Source organism: Simochromis diagramma, unplaced genomic scaffold, assembly GCF_900408965.1.
Source record: "Simochromis diagramma unplaced genomic scaffold, fSimDia1.1 OVJJ01000216.1, whole genome shotgun sequence".
Classification (NCBI taxonomy): Eukaryota; Metazoa; Chordata; class Actinopteri; order Cichliformes; family Cichlidae; genus Simochromis; species Simochromis diagramma.
The window spans coordinates 46,341-66,577 of record NW_024386883.1 but is presented as its reverse complement, the minus strand read 5'-3'; the positions used below and the strand labels follow the sequence as shown (position 1 = coordinate 66,577).

Sequence of the window (20,237 nt, the reverse complement as noted above, 5' to 3'; positions counted from 1 at the left end):
AGTTTGAGAGTCATAATCAGTCTTTAGATAAAAAGAGAAATCATATTTATATATTATATATACACACACACAAATTTGTATAAAAAGAAAAAGAATAATCCCTGATGTGTTACTCATGTTTTACAGTTCTTTCATTGAGGTTTGGAAAAAAGGGGATGGGTGAGGGGCGACGTGTCAGTGACTCCAGCCCATAAGGTGGCTGACACGGGCTTTCTCAGTCATACGGCGTACCCGTCCTGAGCGGGACATGCCCAGGTTTAGAGGGTCGTCTTTCGACCCATGGCCATCATCCTCCGAGTCGTCTCCGTATCGAACTGTCCTGCGGCCCTGGTTTCGTGTGTTGACCCGCCGAGACTTACACTGGCTGCCTCTCAGGCTGCTAGCTGCTGCTGGAGCTGCTGCTGCTCGTGTCTGCACCTCAGAGTTGTTATCATCCTCGTCCTCTGGCTCCTCCTCTTCCTCTTCTTCTTCTTCTTCTTCCTCCTCTTCTTCTTCTTCCTCCTCTTCTTCTTCCTCCTCCTCCTCTTCTTCCTCCTCATGTTTTAAATCCACCTGTTGCTGCTGCTGCTGCTCCTTCTCTTCCTCTTCCTCCTCCTCCTCCTCTTCCTCTTCCTCCTCCTCCTCTGCCTCTTCCTCCTCCTCTTCCTCCTCATCATCCTCCTGCTCCTCTACCTCAAGCTGCAGTCGTGCTCGTTTAGGTCCCTGTGCCTCTGTGTCCTCTCCTCCTTTGTGTCTCCTCTTTTCTGAGGCTGCCACCTTACCCTTAGCTGAGAGGCGTACTGACAGGCAGGGGGCTTTGCTGTAGTCGTGATCTCCTCCTCCCTCCACGTACTTTTCCACCTCAGAGTCAGAGCTGTTGTCGCTGTCCGACGATGAGGAGGAGGAGGAGGAGGAGGATGATGATGATGACGACGAGGTGGAGGACGACTCCAACGAGGAGCTGTTGGATCCTGACGCCTCCTCTTCATCGTCGGACTGCGACGTTTCTCGCAAGTGCCGTTGTCTGGAGCCATTACTTAGGTGCAAGTTATTCTGGTGACCTGATAGAAAACAAGAGGGCGGCGGGTCACTTCTGCACCGTAACTTTGCAGAAACACTGAAAAGGGAAAACGTGCATGCTTTTTAGTTACTGCTCGCAATACCTGATTTCTTCACGGGAGTTGCTTGGCTGCGGGTCACCCGATGTGGTCCTTGATTTCTGCTCCTGACACTCGTCCCTGAAGTTGGGGAAGAAGGCTGGATGTCCTCTTCCTCTGCTACACTACCGCTTTGCTGAGCTAAAGAAAAAAAAAAAAAAAAGACACAATGCAATTATCCATCAGAAAAGCTGAGAGTACAGAAGCAACTAATCACATTAGAAGATACTAGAAGCTTTTAGCAGGGGTGAATGTATGTAAGTCAGGTAACACCATCAAAAATAATGCAGAGAGCCTGAATGTCGTTTGTTATATTCACCATTTTGTTGGGATGCTAACCTCGATATTAGCTAACTAACACTAAACAAAGTAGAGCCAAATGGACAAATTGAAATGGTGACCTGTTTTATAAGTGGGAAATATACTTTGTTTGCCATTCCTACCATTTCTCTTCAGTTTCTCTGAAAACTGATTTTTTTGTCTTTTGTTTGGTAGTGTTTTCATATTTTCCTTTTTTCATGTCCCCAAGCTTTCAAAACTCCTTGATTAACATGGATATTTCATTAATTCTTCCATCCTGGTTTATTTTCCATGATTTGCTGACCTGCTACAGATTTAGTGACGATATAAATAGATAAATACTGGCTTGTAGCATGTTCCTAAAACTAAAAGCCAAGTTTACACAAAACCTTAGATTGATCAGTATCCACACAGCGTCACCACCACATGCTAAAGGTGGGAAAAGTTGCCTGCATCACTCAGGCGGGAGATTTTATTGGCTGACTGACACCTCTAGGCTTGCATGGCCATGCTGAGTACGGCTTTCCCCTTACAGTTGATGTTTGGGGCAGAACCACTCACTGTTTGTTTGCAGTTTGTTCAATAAACTAAATTTTCCAGACATTTCTAAAAGACGGGATTCTCAATATGCACCTTTGGTCAGCTTTTCTTGCGCTGTGTCGCGTGTTACCTCTGTTGAGATGTGCCTGTATTAATCGTTACAGTTTTATGATGCAGAATTTGATTTAAAATGACAATTTTTAACTCTCTTAATTGGGGGAAACAAACTTTCTAGCAGAAACGGAAATCGTTTTTAGCATAGCATAACTAACAGCAAACAGTCACCACTTCCAACAACAGTAAAAAGTGATGCAGGATAAAGAAAAGAGGGCAGAATCTGCTGTTTGGAGCATTTTTGGCCTTGGGGAAAAAAAGAAGCAAAAAAAAAAAAAAGGAGAGAATTGCTTTTTGCGTCACATCAACTTTTGCTTAATGCGTTACTCAAGACTAACTGACGTCTTTCCAAATGAATAATTTGTGCCACAAAGTTTGGAAGGAAAAGTGCAAACAGAGTTTGTTTCAAAGCTGCACTTCCCAGCTCTGCTGCAGGAAACATCAACAGTAAGAAGCCTTATATTGACTTCAGTGTCATTACATGTGACCTCAGAGTGGAACAGGCAGCTCCTTGTTCCACACATGCCAGTTTTGTTGAAAGATTATTTTTTGTTTCAGTTGTGTAATTTTTTTAGTTTATCAAGACATTTATGTTTCTACATCCTATCCAGTCCTGAAGAACGAGTCACTGTAAAGCTACGTGAAGACACAATTATGAAATAAAATGTGTGTTATTATAATTATTATTTTTTAAAGGTGATGTGTCATGAAACTGCAGGGCTTCTAAAATACTGGTATATAAATGTTCAGTCATACTGCCCCTGCTACTATATAATAAGTTGTTTAAATAAAAGTGTTTATTGACACTTTTAATGAGCCATCTGTACGTACTGTAAAAGCTGAAAAAAAAGAAAAATGACACTGATGTTACGCTTTGATTCACAGGAAACAAACATCTGTTAAGTTTTGATACAAACAACCTCTGCAGCTTTTCATTGGATTAAAACCAAACTGAGGTCATTCTGGTTTTTGAAGAGTAAGAACTATTACTTTAACCAACTCTAAGAGCAGCTCACTGCACGAGTCTACGCAGCAGAAGGATCTATAAAGCACAGAAAGCCACAACAGTGCAGACGTACCTTTATGTGATCTCTGAGAACGATTCTTTGTTGAGGTCTGGGATTTTTTTGGCTTTGATGCCTTCCCTGACTTGTGCTTTCCTTTTGAGCTGGGCAGGAGAGGGGAACAAGAAAGAAGCAACAGTTCAGAATTATTGTTAACAACACAATAATAAATATAAACAACGACAGGGTGCCTGCAACTTTCAGCAGTTTCTGGAATCGTTTTTCCAACCACGACACCTTGAAATGATATTAAAGAGAAAACATTTCTTTATTTCAGTACGGCACTTCTGAGATGCTTTCAGAAGCTGCAGACACTTTGATGGGCCCGAGTGAAAAATATAATCTGATAACACGGTGCGTCTAGGTTTGTGAATGTGGCCGAGTACCTGTGGGATGGACTATTAGGTGGCGAGCTGCCTCCGTTGTGCAATCTGTTCCTGTAAGTGAGATGTTGACGAGCCCGCCGTTCGTTCTGAATGGCAGACTTGTAGTCAGAAATGATGGAGATGATGTGTTTTTCAAAGTAGGCCGACAAGCTGAGGGTCATGGTATAGATCTAGAAATAAAAGAACGCGATACGTAAACGCTAAACCAAAGCTTTCTCAGACTGCACCTATAACAACAGCATTTTTACAGAATGTTTTATTTCTCAGTGAGCTACTCACCTGTGACTTCTTGTTAGGAGTGTATGCTTTAGAGTTGCTGAAAATGAGGCGGATGTCTTTGGCAAACTCCATCGGATTTTCATAATTTCCTACTGCCAGTGTCTCTGACACTGTACCCAGATCCATGGGAGTGTCAATGATGTCTCGATAGTCCTGAACGAAAAAAGAGAGCAGAAACACTGAAAAACACAATGCTTCACCTGAATGCAACTTCAGTTTTACACTTGCAGCATGCACTGCAAATGCTACTTTAAGCTGTAAAAAGTGTCTGGCATGTGTGGTTTTATTTCAAATGGAGGTTTATCCTGATTGTTTTACCGGATATTCAAAGAGATCCACAGGCTGCCTGAAAGGTTCGGAATTCGTGGAAGCTGTCATTCGACGCAACAGCTCTCGACATTGACCTCGCCAGGCTTTCGGATCCAGAACCACACCACGCTTCTTAGAATTTGCAGTGCCTCCCTGACAGAGACAAAATGAAAGTCACTTAGATTGGGACAACAGCTGGGAGGTTAAAAATCCTGTCAAATATCAACTGCTGCCTTACCCGGTGTCCTGTAGATGTTCCTGGAGTGTCTGAATCTACGTCCAAGTCAACCTGCAAAAAAACAAACAAACAAAAAAAAAACCCCACATAAAAATCCATGTTTCCATTTGCTTTTTGGGAAATGTGAATGTAATGCAGTGATCTCCAGCTGGGATAGCCTACGTTTCCTTTTCATTTCCAAATCAAACAAGAAACAAAGGCAACGTCTACATCAGGTCATTAATGGATTACTGGATAACAAATACAGTTGGCTTCTTAAGCTAATCTCTAGTGTAATGGTTCAAATCACATCCTAAAATAAAGTAAGTAATCTTGTAGGAAACATGAAACATTAAAGACCTTATTTTCTTTTCTACTGACTTTTTCAGTGATCTGCAGGAATCCTATAGTCAGTCTAATAATACAAACCACACAAACGCGGAAACACTTGTGCAACACCCACCTCAGCTTCACTGCTGACTTCAGACTTCAGTTTACGATACAGATCCAAGACGTCGATGCAACTTTGGTCCCTGAATGAGGCAGCGGGATCAAGGCATCAGAAATGTTTGTTTTCATCATGGTCACTCCACTGTTAAAGCATCGGTAAATTTAACACAGCAGAAACTCTGTCAAGTCTTACCCGATATAATGAAGGAGAACATCAGTCACCACCTTGGCAGCTGCTACAATGGGGCTTTGAGGTTCATTGAAAGTGCGGGCATTGTGTTCGATGTAACGCACCTCCCACATTAATGCAGAGATCCGCCTGGAGCAGAGGAACGCATCAGTGGTTGAAACTCAGACGTTAACACACCAGGACTTTGAACTCATAGAGAAGGTTTATGAGTGCATGATGCTTCACCTGTAAAAGCGATTCTCCAGACGTGTGCGGATGGAGCTGAGGTCAGTGGGGTAAGCCACTACGGTGCAGTACAGAGGGTAGTCCTGCAAATTTACCGGTAATGCGAACGCCTTGGCTACATCTGGGGAACAAACACAAATAAAATCAAACCTAGCAAAGGTCAGGAAAACAAGGTCAGATTGTACTTTACCGCAAAGCTTCATCAATCCTTTTGGGAGGCATACCCAGTGTCAGAAGCTGATCGATGCCATGAATGACTCGCTCACATTCTTCATCTCGTGTATGAGCCCCCCATTCACCTTCCTGAGGCTCATAGAGTAGAGCTTTCAGCTCCTCTTCTGCCACCTCTACACCATCACCAACCTGCTCTGGCAAAGCAGCTGATGGAGCCACAAAAGTGTTAGAACATTAAACAGCAGTTAGTAACCAAGAAAAAAAGAAAGGGAGAGAAGTAAAATACTTTTTTTTGGTAGTTAAACGTTACACTGCAGGCTATAAAGAATTCTCTGGGTTAAAATTAATGGAATAGAGTTCAATAAAAACACAAACAGTGTTTCTATGTGTTTCTATGGTTATTCCAATAAGGACACGGAAATGAAGGGCAGACAATGTTTTTGTTGTGGGTTTCTACCCCGCTGTTAGATGAATGAGATCAAATGTGTTTCTTTTCAATAGAAATGCCATAATGTGCAGTATTTCACTTTTATTGGGTACGATTATGTTTGACTTTTTTCTGCGTCTTTTATCTTCTGTAACAGAGCACCATATTTCAAAATAATACACACATTTCAATAAATATTACTGACCTTCCTCAGGAATAGGCTCCATATCCCAGGGACTCATTTTCTCCCGCTCACCGTTATCCCATCTGATGAAACAAATGTGATAATATGCCACTAGATCATGCTGCGTATGAGATTAGAGATGCTTATCTGATTTTACTGTGGAGAAGGTGACATGAAGCCAGCAAAAAATAAATTAAAAAATTACAGCGAGCTCTGCTCACACACAGACGTACTTTACTGCGTAGCACTGAAACAGGCTGTCGGGATACTCTGGCTGCAGGGGCTCTTGATCCTCCACAGAGCCGAACCACCAGGCGTCGTCAATGATGCTGCGGAACCTCATGCCTGAACAGAGGATCAAACTAAGGTGACGGACAGTCCTTACAATTTTACGTGAGCAGTAAATACAGGAAGGAGACTGCTGGGGAGTGACTAACCAGGTTGCCAGTTGTGCTCTTTAGCCTCGTTGTAAAACTGCTGCAGTACCAGAAAATCAATGACATCGGGCATGTCATGATACCTGGGAAGTGTGGGAATGAAAAAGTGGTCAAATACATGTGGTCACAGTCGTTTATTACATTGAATATTCAAGTATTGCTCCTGCTCACTTTAAGGAGAAAGACTCATTGGTCATTTTCCCTGAGACTGGGTCCAAGAACGCCACTTTTAGGCAGCAGAGGGTAGGAGGTCCCACTTCATACTTAATTCCAACCACTTTCACAGATTCCTGATCCTGAGGCGGAAGAGAGAAAAGGAGGTCAATGCAGCTGTACAAACTCCTGTAAGGAAGGATTACTGTGGCATTCTGTATATTGTGTTTCAAGAGATTCAAGTTGTTTTCATTTACAAAAACAGCAGCAGATTGTGGTGAACTAGTGGGGTTGAAGGGGGACTCAGCAGAGAGCTTAGAGGCTTGCTAATTTTTGCTCAGGTCTAAGAGCAGTGCAAAGTGAGTGAGGCCACCAGGTTACCGCTTTCAGGTGGTTACAAAAATTGGCTGCCGTTTTCAGACTCTCCAAACAGCTTGGGCACTAATGGAGCATGCCGGGGCCGATACACAGCACTTGCTATTATATAAAACTGTGCCTCACCCTGAGGTTGAGTCTGTTCCACGGCTGCTTCTGAGGGTTGATGCTGTAAGCCTTAGCTCTGCGAACAGCCCGGACGTAAGCCTGATGGCCCTGTTTGAAGTAGATGAGCTGGAGGAGGACAGGAGAATCATGATTTTAAAAAGTGTGATGTAACATGTATTTCCTGTTTGATATTAGGAGCGTCAGTCCTTACTTCATCCCCCATTTGTGGAACAAAAGGAGAGCGGCGGGGGACAGTCTCCATAATCCAAGATGGCGGCAGCCACTCTTCCGCATCAAGTCCACCCAGAGAGGATGTGGGTTTCTGAGTGTATATGATTTACCACATGTTAAAGTACATACTCGTGCCATGTTGTGTGACAACTAGCAAAATGTGCTTTTACTGTGACTACTGCAGCTGCAGGTGGCTCACTTGTTTGGTCTCCTTGGACTTCTTCTTCCTCTTCTCTTTTTCCCTCGTCCTTGCCTCCTTGGCTTCGTTATCTCCTTCTTCCTCAGAGCTGCTGTAATCTGGAGGCTGTACAGGTCTCCTGGTAGGTCGCTTTGGCGGCTGCAAATTGATCCCAGCATCCGCTGTCCAATCAGAATATTCACTGGAGGAATCGCTGAGAATCAAAGCGGGGTATCGTCAGGCAGGTGATCGGACTATATTTTGAAAATTCTCCTTGATCAGTGTGTTTATTTACCTGGAGCTGCTTTCACTCTGCCACCGAGCATCACCATCTGAAGATGCATCGGTTTGCTCCACCTGTTCTTCTGCCTGCTAACAAAAATACATCCACAACCTTCAGTATAACACGAATGACTGCTAACAGTTAGCACTTGTTTCTGATTTTATTCCTGTTTACTAAGTGACCTTATAGCACGGTAACTTTACAAATCAAGCAGAACAAGGTGAATCATACTTCTCCATCACTCTCCGAGTCCATCTGGCTGTTAGAGGTACGTCGGTTGCTGGGATTTCTACTCCTGGTTCCAGGACGCCGGATTTGAGCTGACCGGGTTTGATAGGCATGGCGCTTATGAGTTTTCTTCGTGGGCCGCAGGGAGCGCAGGCGTGAAGACAAGAGATCGCTCTACGAAACCCAAAATATCAGGAATGAATCAGCACATGTGCGATTTCTGACGTAACAATAGTGACGCAGAAAATAGCGTACCTTAGGTGCACAGGTTACTGGTTTCTTCTTCCTCTCAGCGTAGTATAGAGAACATTCAATGTCACCTTTGGCTTGTCTGCACTCCTCTGAAACTCTTAAAAATAAATTTAAAAAAGCATTATGAATTTGCTTTAAAAATCAAATCTTTCTATGCAAACCCCTTAAAACTAATCTAATTCCCTTCATCCTCCTCACCTGAATATCCCCTGCAGCACTTCATTGACCACCACTCTGCGGCTCCAGGCCAGCAGGTCCCTCTCGGTGGCCACCTGACTGGGAAGGGCGTTATGCTGCATTTGCCACACCCCATCCACCTGCCCACTTCTGCGAGGTGCAACAACTGGAGAGGAGGGCACCGCCTCTGCGCCTTCACCAGCTGAAAACAAGATTATATTTTTTTTCTTTTAAATATAATTACAGGTTACTGGGGACAAACTCCACTTTTGGAAAAACTTGACAAGAAATGTTTATGTTCAGAGTTTTGCAAAAACAGTAGAATTTCACAAGTATAACCTCAGCCACTGAGAAAGAGCCAAAAATGTTCTCTTCGATTTAATTTGAGTTTATTTATATAGCACCAAATAAAACGAAGCGTCGCCTCAAAGCGCTTTATATTGTACGGTAAAGCCTAGTGGTGCAAGGGATGAAAAATCTCACGGTTCGGATCGGATCACGGTTTTAAGTCACGGATCGGATCAATTTTCGGATCAGCAAAAATAGGGGGAAAAAAGACAAAAATTCGACTCGCCATTTACTTATTTAAGTATTTTTAGCCTATTAAAAAACATTCAACTGAAGACTCATTCCACGCACTTATACAAAAACAAATTAAGGTGCAATATGGACATTATGGACCATGCTGGGCATCCTCTGCACACGGCCATAAACAACCAGAGGAGTCTGTTCAGTGACAGGTTGCTTCTCCCAAAGTCAAGGACCAGCAGACTTAAAAAATCCTTTGTCCCACACGCCATCAAACTGTTTAACTCCTTGCTGGAGGGGAGAGGGAGGGGAAACGGGGACAAAAGGAGGGGGGAACAACTAAGCTGTAGCGCCTTTTCACTGTGCAATAGTTTTTGTTAATATCCAACGGTGTAATAGACTCACAATACTTGAAATGTGCCGTTCCCTTGTATTCTTATTCCTATTTATTCTATTTATTCCTTTTGTATTCTCTGTATTTATATATATATATATATATATATATATATATATATATATGGTATGTTTCTGCTCACATTCTGCAACTTCTGTCAGTGCTGTGCTACTGGAAACTGAATTTCCCGGAGGAACCCATCCGAGGGATAAATAAAGTTTCATCTAATCTAATGTAATCTATAGGGCAGTACAGGGCTTTGTATCTACCACTCTGCTGTGATATAACGAGCGGTCACGTGGCTTTGCGTTGCCCTGGAGGTCCACCCATTTGTAGTTAAAGCAACAGAAGATGCCTGGGACAGTTCAGCCATAACTTTAAACTTTTCATGCTCATACATGCTTGGAACGATCTTGTCACACTGAAGTGGATGCGCAACGAGATATCATAGCGTGGCTCAAGCACGTTCATCACATCATCATATCTTTAGCCCGGTCGGATTGGGCAGCAAAGGGCTGCTTAAATGCCGCAAACTCCTCTGCTCCGCCACTTGGACCGCCAGCGCTGGCCATAACTACCGCTTAACAGACTGACCACACGCACCATACACATACTTTCTTTTTTTCTTTTTTGAGTCTTCGGATCACGTGCGTACCGAACCGTGGAGTGGCATCGGTTTGGATTTCGGATCAACCGTGATCCGTTGCACCACTAGTAAAGCACTAGTACTAGTAAAGCACCTGCAATATTGATGACCAAGATGGCGCCGCGTATGGATGCCCTGGTGCTTCAGTGCGTTACTTCTGTTTTGTTTTTGTGCATAACTTCTGTGTCTGGGCACTCCTCTGGATATTCTTACACCAGAGAAGAGCTTCTTAACTACAGGACTACAACACCTGTGGATTCACTTCCAATATTTGTCGCATCTGCGGCAGATTTACTGCAGACTCTGATCAGGAAAGTGAGACGCCGAAAGAGAGGAAAGCGAGCCGGCGCACTCGTGCGTCTGAGGAGACGCGGACTGCGAACTGCTCTTCCTGGGATCTTCCTTTCCAATGTACACTCACTCAGGAACAAGATAGACGAGCTGGCCCTGATGAGAAGCATGAACAGAGACTTTGCCTCCTCCTGTGTCTTATGTTTTATGGAGTCGTGGCTCTGCGAGGACATCCCGGACTGCGCGCTCAAGCTGGAGGGCTTTCATCTGCTGCGCACGGACCGGCAGGCCTCTCTCTCTGGTAAGACCAAAGGTGGAGGTGTCTGCTTCTACATTAATAGTGGCTGGTGCACAGATGTAACAGTGATTGCTCAGCACTGCTCTTCCTCTCTGGAATACCTTTTTATTCACTGCAAACCGTTTTATTCTCCGCGGAAGTTTGCTTCATTCATCCTGGCCGCTGTTTACATCCTGCCAGATGCAGATGTGCAGGCAGCTCAGTGCGCACTCGCGGAGCAGATACTGCACATGGAGCGGACATTCCCGGACTCTCTCATCATTGCTCTTGGGGACTTTAACAAAGCCAATCTGAGCCATGAGCTTCCCAAATACAAGCAGTATATTAAATGCCCGACCAGAGAGGAGAGGACATTAGACCACTGTTACAGCACGATCAGCGGGGCCTATCGTGCGGTGCCCCGCGCTTCACTCGGACTTTCTGACCACGTCATGATCCACCTAATCCCCGCGTACAGACAGAGGCTGAAGCTCTCCAAACCTGTCGTGAGGACCAAAAAACTGTGGAGCAACGAGGCTGTGGAGGAGCTTCGCACATGTTTGGAGTCTACAGACTGGGACACAATGAAGGCTGCTTCTAACAGCTTGGATGAGTTTACGGACACTGTCACCTCCTATATCCACTTCTGTGAGGACAGCATTGTGCCATCACGCACCAGGGTGAGTTATAACAATGACAAACCCTGGTTTACTCCTAAACTCAAAAAGCTGTGGCTGGAAAAGAGAAAGGCGTTCAGAAGCGGAGACAGGGACTGCTACAGAGAGGCCAAGTACAGGTTCACTAAAGAAGTGGACATTGCTAAACAACAGCACTCTGAGAAGATGCAGCAGCAGATCTCAGAGAATGACTCGGCCTCTGTGTGGAAAGGTTTTAGGAATATCACCAACTACAAGCCTAAAACCCCCCACTCCACTGATGACTTGCTCTTGGCCAACACCCTTAACGACTTTTACAGCCGTTTTGACGAGTCATCAGGCAGCCTTCACACCTCCAACGGCCCCAACAATAGAGGCACTTTGGACACTCATTCCCCCCCCCCCTCCCTCCATAGAGCCATCACCACCTTCAAACACTTCACCTACAACACCCCCCTCCTCACCCCACACAAAAGAGGATTTCACACCACCTCCTCCCACCACAACTCTTCATATTCATGAAGCAGGTGTGAGGAAGCAGTTTAAGAGTCTGAATGCTCGGAAAGCTCCCGGCCCAGACGGTGTGTCTCCTGCCACCCTCAGACACTGTGCAAACAAGTTGGCCCCAGTGTTTTCTGGCATTTTCAACTCCTCACTGCAGGCATGTCATGTGCCTGCCTGCTTCAAGTCCTCCACCATAATCCCTGTCCCCAAGAAACCTAGGATCACTGGACTAAATGACTACAGACCCGTGGCTCTGACATCTGTGGTCATGAAGTCATTTGAGCGCCTGCTTCTCTCCTATCTCAAGACCCTCACGGCCCCCCTCCTGGACCCCCTGCAGTTTGCATACAGAGCCAACAGGTCTGTAGATGACGCCATCAACATGGCCCTACACTTCATCCTGCAGCATCTGGACTCCCCAGGAACCTACGCCAGGATCCTGTTTGTGGACTTCAGCTCTGCCTTCAACACCATCCTTCCAGACCATCTCCAAGGCAAGCTTTCCCAGATGAATGTGCCTGATCCCATCTGCCGGTGGATCACTGACTTCCTGACGGACAGGAAGCAGCATGTGAGGCTGGGAAAGAATGTCTCGGACTCCCGGACCATCAGCACCGGCTCCCCTCAGGGCTGTGTTCTTTCTCCTCTGCTCTTCTCTCTGTACACCAACTGCTGCACCTCCACCCACCAGTCTGTCAAGCTAATCAAGTTTGCAGATGACACCACCATTATTGGACTCATCTCGGACGGGGATGAGTCTGCCTACAGGAGGGAGGTTGAACGTCTGGTGTCCTGGTGCAGCCACAACAACCTGGTGCTGAATGCCCAGAAGACAGTGGAGATTATTGTGGACTTCAGGAAGCACACAGCTCCACTCCCCCCCATCATCCTGACTGACACCCCCATCACCTCTGTGGACTCATTCCGCTTCCTGGGTACCACCATCACCCAGGACCTGAAGTGGGAGCCCACCATCACCTCCGTCATCAAGAAAGCCCAGCAGAGGATGTACTTTCTGAGGCAGCTGAAGAAATTCAACCTGCCAACACAGACGATGATGCAGTTCTACACTGCAATCATCGAGTCCATCCTCACCTCCTCCATCACCGTGTGGTACGCTGGAGCCACTATCAGGGACAAACAGAGACTGCAGCGTGTTGTGCGCTCTGCTGAGAAGGTGATTGGCTGCAGACTCCCATCTCTGCAGGACCTGTACACCTCCAGGACACTGGGGCGTGCAGCTCGGATCTCAGCTGACCCTTCTCACCCTGGACACAGTCTGTTTGACCTGCTCCCCTCAGGCAGGAGGCTCCGGTCCATTCGCACCAGAACCTCTCGCCACAAGAACAGTTTCTTCCCCTCTGCTGTTGGACACATGAACAATAACCGTATGACTGTTCCCACCACTAACACACGACCCTATGCTGTGTTCACTGCATCATTCCATGTTTGGCACTGATCACCACCTGCACTCATGTATATATCTATCTACTTAGCACTTTTAATTCTTATTCTTATTTATTTATTTATTTTTTCATGTCTGTTTAAGCGTAATTTATGACACTATGTTTGCACTGAAGCACCGCAGCAATTTCCTAATGTTGTAAACCTGCTCAACATTTGGCAATAAAACCCTTTCTGATTCTGATTCTGATTCTGATATTGGAGAGAAAACCCCCAAAAATCAGGCGACCACTTGGCAAACAGTGGGAAAATAAAAACTCCCTTTTAACAGGAAGAAACCTTCAGCAGAATCAGGCTCAGGGAGGGGCAGCCATCTGCCGTGGCTGGTTCTGGGAGAGGGGTGGGACACAGGACAAAAGACACTTAAAGTTTTGGGAAAAACTTCAATCATTTTGAGTAAAAAAACAAACAAAAAAAAAAACACACACCTTCTTCCCCTTCTGCCTCCCGCTCTGCATTCTGACGCTCATCTTGCTCATTCTGCAGCCGTCTGATGAGATTGTCCAACGGGCTTTCTCCATTTTCTGCCGTTTGCTGGCCAAGAACCTGCTCAACCAACTCTCCATCATCTAAGTAAAGCAAGGAGAAATCAAGCATCAAATACCATCTGTCACTTCTTCTGAATTTTCACCTGTGAATCTGTGCTTACTGTTAGCCATGTATCCCATCTGAGGTATTAGCTGCTCTTCCTTGCAGTTCTCCCGTCCAGGCACCAGGCGCTGGTAGTGAGGAGGATGAGGATTCCCGTCGACATCCACAAGGAAGGGTGGAGGCATGAGGTGTGGCGCCTGTTGCGTCTGCTCATCCAGGACGTAGTTATTAGAGTCACGGATAAGAGGGCGATAGTCCGTGTGGAAGAACATCTGGTCGGGAATCTGGAGGGGAACAAGAACAGCGCGCCGCCACAGGGTGACACCGATCCTTATGATTAAAGAACAAAATGTGTAATCACAAATCCACTGTGCTGTCCAAATATTTATTCTAAATGTTCCTTTAAAAGTGAGGAAATGATAGGGGTGATTGTTTTGGGCAAACAAGACTCAGCTAGCAGTTACCTTTTCATATGGTCTGCTGCAGCCAAAACCAAAGATGAGCAAATGGCCGTGTGAGTCAGTGCAGGCAAAATGCTGCCCATCTGCTGAGAACTTGCAGTCAAAAATAGCACCGTGGCCTTGGCCCTCAATCTGCAAACAAACATTTAAAATTGAACTTAAAGCTGGTGAAAAACAAAGCATTGCTGGTAGGTGATGCTCGCTGAGGATCGGTTACCATGTTGAAGAAATTGCGGATCTTGACTCCTTTGGTTAGGTCCCAGATGTAAATGTTGCCATCGTGGCCGGCAGATAACATGATGCGGGAGTCAAAAGGATGAGCCTCCAGCACGAACACCTCGTCGTCATGACCCTTGAACAGAGAGACAGCACAGACAATCAAGTAGGCCAATTTGCCATTTTACACCGAATGAGCTGCAGATAATGTCGGCTTCAGCTACTCACAGACAAAATGTGCAGCAGCTGTCCTGTGGATGTGCTCCACACTTTGAGCAGGTAGTTTGACACCGCTGTGATTATAGTGCTGTCAGTGCGGTCCCAGGCAACCATAGTCACCACCAACTTAGCTTTGTCGTCCCCTGTGGCGGCAGTGCTCCTAAAAAGAACATCCCATCAGACGTGAAATATGATAGCGGCAGAAGTGCCATCACTAAACACTACGAGTCTTCCCTCTCTTACCCTGGAAGCCTTGCAGCCATGTCTAAAGTGGTGCTCTTCCACTCCTGCTGCTGGTAATGCCAAATCTTCACCGTACCGTCGCGACTGCCGCTCACGAACCTTAGGCTGGACACACAAACACAGTTATTCTTCACACACTTGTAAAACACACAAAACATATTTGAAGTCCCTGCAGATTTGAGCACGCACACTCACCTGTCACTGTTATTGCTGAACTGGACGACCACGACTTTATCCTAAAAGCACAAAAAGTAGGAAAGAATACAAGTTGTGTGAACGAAGCTTAAAAAGCACAACAGAGCGGACCAAGCAGGATGTAGTGACTAGATGCTGTTTCTTACCGTGTGAGCATCCATCTCAGAAACCTTCATAGGAGACTCAGCACCAAGATAGTAGACCCTGATCATATGATCAGTGCCTCCAGTAGCCATGAACATGCCACCTATTAACAGAAGAACACATGCAGTCTACAACAATGACCCTCACAGTGTTCTGCCATACTGTATATTAGTTAACTTGTAACCATTTCAAATGATGAAATGCTTTTCATTTTGCAAACACACTACCCTATTTTTTTAAACTGCGGGCAGCATTTATTCCGTCACTCAAATGAGATTCTCTTATATGCATCTGTGGAAGTTTGGCCTGGTTAAGTTAATATCTTAAAAGCAACAAAAGTTTACCTAAAATAGGAGATGGAATTGATTTTCAACAGGAGCCACAAAAGTAAAAATTAAAAAAAAAAATAAGTGCAGTTATTAACTGAGCTGTGTTTGCTCTGCTAATCACAGCAGCTGAGATCATGTTGCCTGGCATGGAGATACACTTACCACTGCTGAAAGATGAAGTGGAGACTTGCACCCCGGGCCGTGAACGCTCCATAAACTTGACTGGCTGATCACTGAGGGGAAGGGAAAACAAAAAACAAAAAACAGAACCTGTGGTTATCTTAATGAAAACCACCAAGCAACCACTAAGCATGCCACATTAGACGCCTCAATACTTACTTAAATTTCATGGTGAGCGAGTGCCACTTCCAGAAACACACCATGCCGTCTGCACCAGTTGATGCCAGGTACCGAGTTGTTCCTCTGGCTGCTGGACAAAACTGGAGGAGGGAGAGAAGGAAAGTTGGTGTTGGTTAGTCACAGGGAAGGACTGTGCAGCATTTCACATAACAAGCCAGCAGCAGGCCCAGGTCAAGTGCTCAAGATAAGGTGAAAGCATTAAGTAGATGAATTTGCTTTCAAACATTTAATTCCTGTATGATGTAGTCAAGTTTTTAGTTTTATTTGATACTTCAAATGTTGTAAAAGGGCTCTGCACTTTCTTTTAAGTATCACCTGTATGGATGTGATAGACGCAGCATGAGCCTGCAGCACAGTGATGGGCGCACAGGTGCGTAAGCACCACACTCTGATGACTTTGTCACAGCTGGCAGAAGCAATGAGGCTGTTCTCGTGGTTGACAGCCATGTCACAGATCTCTGCTGAGTGACCGCGGAGTGTTGCCAGGAGCCGGCCATCATCTGTGGCCCAGATTTTTACCAAGCAATCATCAGAACCCTAAAAACCAATCCGACAGCAACACATTAATAAGACAGCTCCCACTGGAAACCACCTTCGGCTGAAGCTCCATGTTGTGTTTTGGAAGAGTTCAGTAGTTATCTTAGATCTGGCACGACAACTGGAAGAACAATCGCTAAAATAAAATAGACAGGGGTGATAAAATAATAAGAAATTCTTACTCACCGTAAATATTCGACGACCGGTACGGTCAAAGGCCACACAGTAGACTGAAGAAAGGTGGCCAAGGATACGTTTGTGTATCTTCATGTGTTGGTAGGAGGAAGACGGCAGAACCTGGCCAAAACGACCTGTGCCTGTGGCCTGGCGAGCACCCATGATGGACACTTGATGTGAAACACATACAAATAATTAGTAGAAGCAACACACTGACACTGAAAACTTAATACCACGGGTCTAAGTGCTTAGTGGAAATAAAAGGCATAAATGATATATGGTTGTAAAAATGTATTTTAAAAACAGTTTACACACCAACATTAGGAGAACTTCCATTGCTCACTGGAGGTTCTGGTGGACGTCCTCGGTGGAGTGCAGCGACAGCTGAGCCACTGCATACCTTGTGGCTACAACCTATGTTAAAAACAGTGAGTTGAAGAATGAATGCCAAAAATAATGTACTATAGCCCCTTTACCATTAGTACCTACTCGGATCGACTCGCCTCAGATTGACTGGTTTTCCATTACAATCGAGTACCACCTCATGTGTGTAGTAGCTGTTACAGGAACATGTCCGAGAGTCCCATGACATAATTAGTATGCAACACGAACACTACAACAAAGGTGGACATCAAGGCAACAATATAGCTGCTGCTCAATCTGTGGCTTTTCATCAGACTTGGGGACCACAGCATTGTTTTAGTTACCATTTCCCTCGTTGCCGGGTTTCAAAATTGGCGATTTAGATTTTCACAAACAACACACTCTCATGACTCTTTGGGTGACGTCAATAACCTACCAATTGGTGGCATGCAATCTGATGATGCCACACTTTAGTACCTGCTCAGATCGCTTGGAACCCTGGCCAAGTAGGTACTATTTTAGTACCTGGTACCAGGTACTAGGACCTAACGGAAAACCCTGAAAGCTGTGGTGAGTTAATCCGAGTAAGTACTAATGAAAAGCACAAAATAAATACATTTAAAAAATCATAGAAAAACAGGAATATGCTCACTTTTGCTGGTGCGAAGCAAGGACTGTCTTCCCAGCCCCAGAAGTGTCTGGACTCCAGGAACACAAGGTGGGATCTCCTTTTCTATAAGTGGGCCTATCCGCTGGCAAATCCTGAGCAAATAGTCTGCAGGAATGTGCTGATTCAACACCACCTGCACACGTCAGCGATGGTAATTACATATTAATAAAAACAAATAAAAAATAACACACGATTACATCAGCTGCATTGTTACGGGTGCTAAAATAAACTGTTAATTTAAACGACTCTAGACAATGGCATAATCCTGAAAAACCAACTGAACTGACTTGATCAGCTAACTGATTACTGAAGAAACTACTATTTTTAAATAACCAACAACAGAACATGGTGAAACAAAATGTTCTGCATGCTGGTTACCACTGCAAATGAGAAAAAACAAAACACGAGCCTCACTTTCTGTAATTTAAGTTGATTATAACATTAACTGACTCATTTTCAATACAGGCAAGAAAGATCCAATCCAAACAGCTCTGCAATCACACATAAGTAGCCTGCAACTGTTTCATTTTCCTCTTCCTGTTTATTGCTGCCTGATATCATAATGTGTGCATGGTTTTGTCATGCAGATAGTTGGAAAACAATCAAGGGAACGGGAGGGAGAGGTAGAGAAAGAGGAGGGAGAGAAAAGCTTGCAGCGAATCAAAAGAGCTTCTTGCTATTCTTCCGGTTCGCTCGCCAACGCAACTGCGATATCATTGGCTCCAAAAGAAGACTGACACAGCGCTGGATCTAGTTCAGCCTATCACTATCGGCTCTTATCTTCATTCTCCGCCCACTAGCCCACACAATAGCATAGCCTGTATATAGTTATTTATCAACAGGCCTGCACTAATATGGATTCTTAAATAGGTTAAAATAAATACAAACATGCTGAAAACACACCGTTTTGGTTGGTTAAAAGAATTAAAACGTTGACATCCATGGAAAGGTTATTGTCAACCGAAAGCGGAATAAAAAGATCCATATTATTAAAAAGTTATTAATGACTATTCACACTCACCCAATCTTGGAAGTTCCGTTTGTATTTCTTCCCGTCCCAACTCCATCGTTGCGGGACCAACTAAAGTTAAAAGAGACGATATCAGAGAGGACACAAAATTGCGAGGCTCGTCCCGGCAGGGAATCGCGCTCCTTTATCTAGCATCGATCAAAACTACTAAAAAGCTGGCCCCAAAAAGCGTCAAGATGGGCATCACTACGGAAACCGCACATGAAAATAAACTCAGAAAGGTTCAGCTGAACCTACCTCATACTCCTCCAGCTCCTCGATCAGGATCTAACAACACAGAGACACAGTTAGCAACGGATGCTAACAAACCTACTTATTTAGACGATTTTTAACCAGTACGACTTGCTATTTTGTTTATCGTAGGGTATTACCTTTGCGGCTTTTTTACATGGTCCAGACTGCAGAAATCTGGCAATGAGGTAATAGAGTTCTGAAAAGAAAAACAGTAAATGAGCTTGGTACTAACTGATGTAGCTATTGAGCGGAGCTAGCGTTAGCCAGCTCCGGGCTGCGCTCGGTTAATTAGCTCGCTACCTGGCACACAACTGGAAACAGTGTAAATGCAAAATATTTAGTCGCGAATTAAAGCAGCGGTCAGTACTCACCAGCTTCGATTTGTGAACACTGTTCTCTTGCCATCACTTGGTAAGACAGGCGACATTAAGACAAACTGATGTTTTAGCTCGCTGGTTAGCCGCCGGCTAGCTAAGAGTAGCTAGGTGTGTGTAGCTAAAACAGGCTAGTGAATGGCCTCCTCTCGCAAGTTGTTCCCATACTATCCGCTACCTTGGATTAGTGCCCTCTAGTGAATCAACACAGTACCGGACGGAGTGCTTTCTTCAGAAAGAATGAATCCATGTTACAAATAAAACTCCTTCAAATTTCACAGATTTTACACAAAAATTGAATGTTAATACTTTTCAGCGGTAAGATAACATTTTTCAGGATTAATAGTTTTCAGTTTTTCAGTTTTAATATTATATCAGTTTTAATATTTTAAAGGGTAAATGTATTCGTAAATGTATTTTGTTATTTTTATTTATTTATTTGGGGGGGGGGGGGCACCAATGCTATTTTGTGAATAAAAATATTTGTGGTTTTAAATATATTGTTGTCAGTCAATATACAGTTGCAATTGTTGGAGCAATCTCACTGATCTTAATATATTTGGACATACAAAAAGTATTTCCAAAAGTTTTCTATCAGTTCATTTTCTAGTAGGTACAAATCAGTGACTGTAGAAAACAGTTATTGGTACAAATGCATTCGTCGTTAATATGAGGAGTGTTTTGGTTACAGTCTCTAGCATCTGGGTGTCATTGTGGAAGAATCATCCTTGACTTTAACAGTAACAAAGAAAATATGCAGCTTGTTAAATTGTGAAATAGTATAGCATTTATTTCCACCAGCTCACCCTTGCAAGGCTGAGTTCTAAAGAGTGGGCTTGAACATCATTGCCTTTGTGTGGAGACAACGTTAGAGAGGCAGGGTTGAGAGGGTTTGGGCATGTGCAGAGGAGGGATAG

General features: G+C 44.5%; 1 protein-coding gene across 1 annotated transcript; it reads right to left on the bottom strand.

Moving 5' to 3' along the window:
- Window positions 1-174: 174 nt before the first annotated feature.
- Window positions 175-19,589, bottom strand: brwd3 (bromodomain and WD repeat domain containing 3). The gene is made up of 41 exons (XM_040032631.1): window positions 19,318-19,589; window positions 19,084-19,142; window positions 18,950-18,979; window positions 18,704-18,763; window positions 17,665-17,815; window positions 16,965-17,063; window positions 16,659-16,819; window positions 16,251-16,472; window positions 15,915-16,015; window positions 15,738-15,808; window positions 15,249-15,349; window positions 15,103-15,143; window positions 14,908-15,012; window positions 14,674-14,824; window positions 14,447-14,581; window positions 14,233-14,361; window positions 13,827-14,052; window positions 13,606-13,746; window positions 8,439-8,619; window positions 8,244-8,337; window positions 7,992-8,162; window positions 7,773-7,846; window positions 7,499-7,691; window positions 7,280-7,390; window positions 7,087-7,194; window positions 6,604-6,728; window positions 6,433-6,515; window positions 6,229-6,340; window positions 6,017-6,078; window positions 5,435-5,590; window positions 5,211-5,331; window positions 4,989-5,114; window positions 4,809-4,878; window positions 4,367-4,417; window positions 4,138-4,281; window positions 3,820-3,972; window positions 3,541-3,710; window positions 3,170-3,258; window positions 1,143-1,277; window positions 553-1,040; window positions 175-411 (listed from the first exon to the last, which is right to left on the bottom strand). The coding sequence occupies exons 1-41, from the start codon at window positions 19,349-19,351 to the stop codon at window positions 175-177; spliced, it is 5,271 nt and encodes a 1,756-aa protein (XP_039888565.1). The 5' UTR covers window positions 19,352-19,589.
- Between the last annotated feature and the right edge of the window lie 648 nt (window positions 19,590-20,237).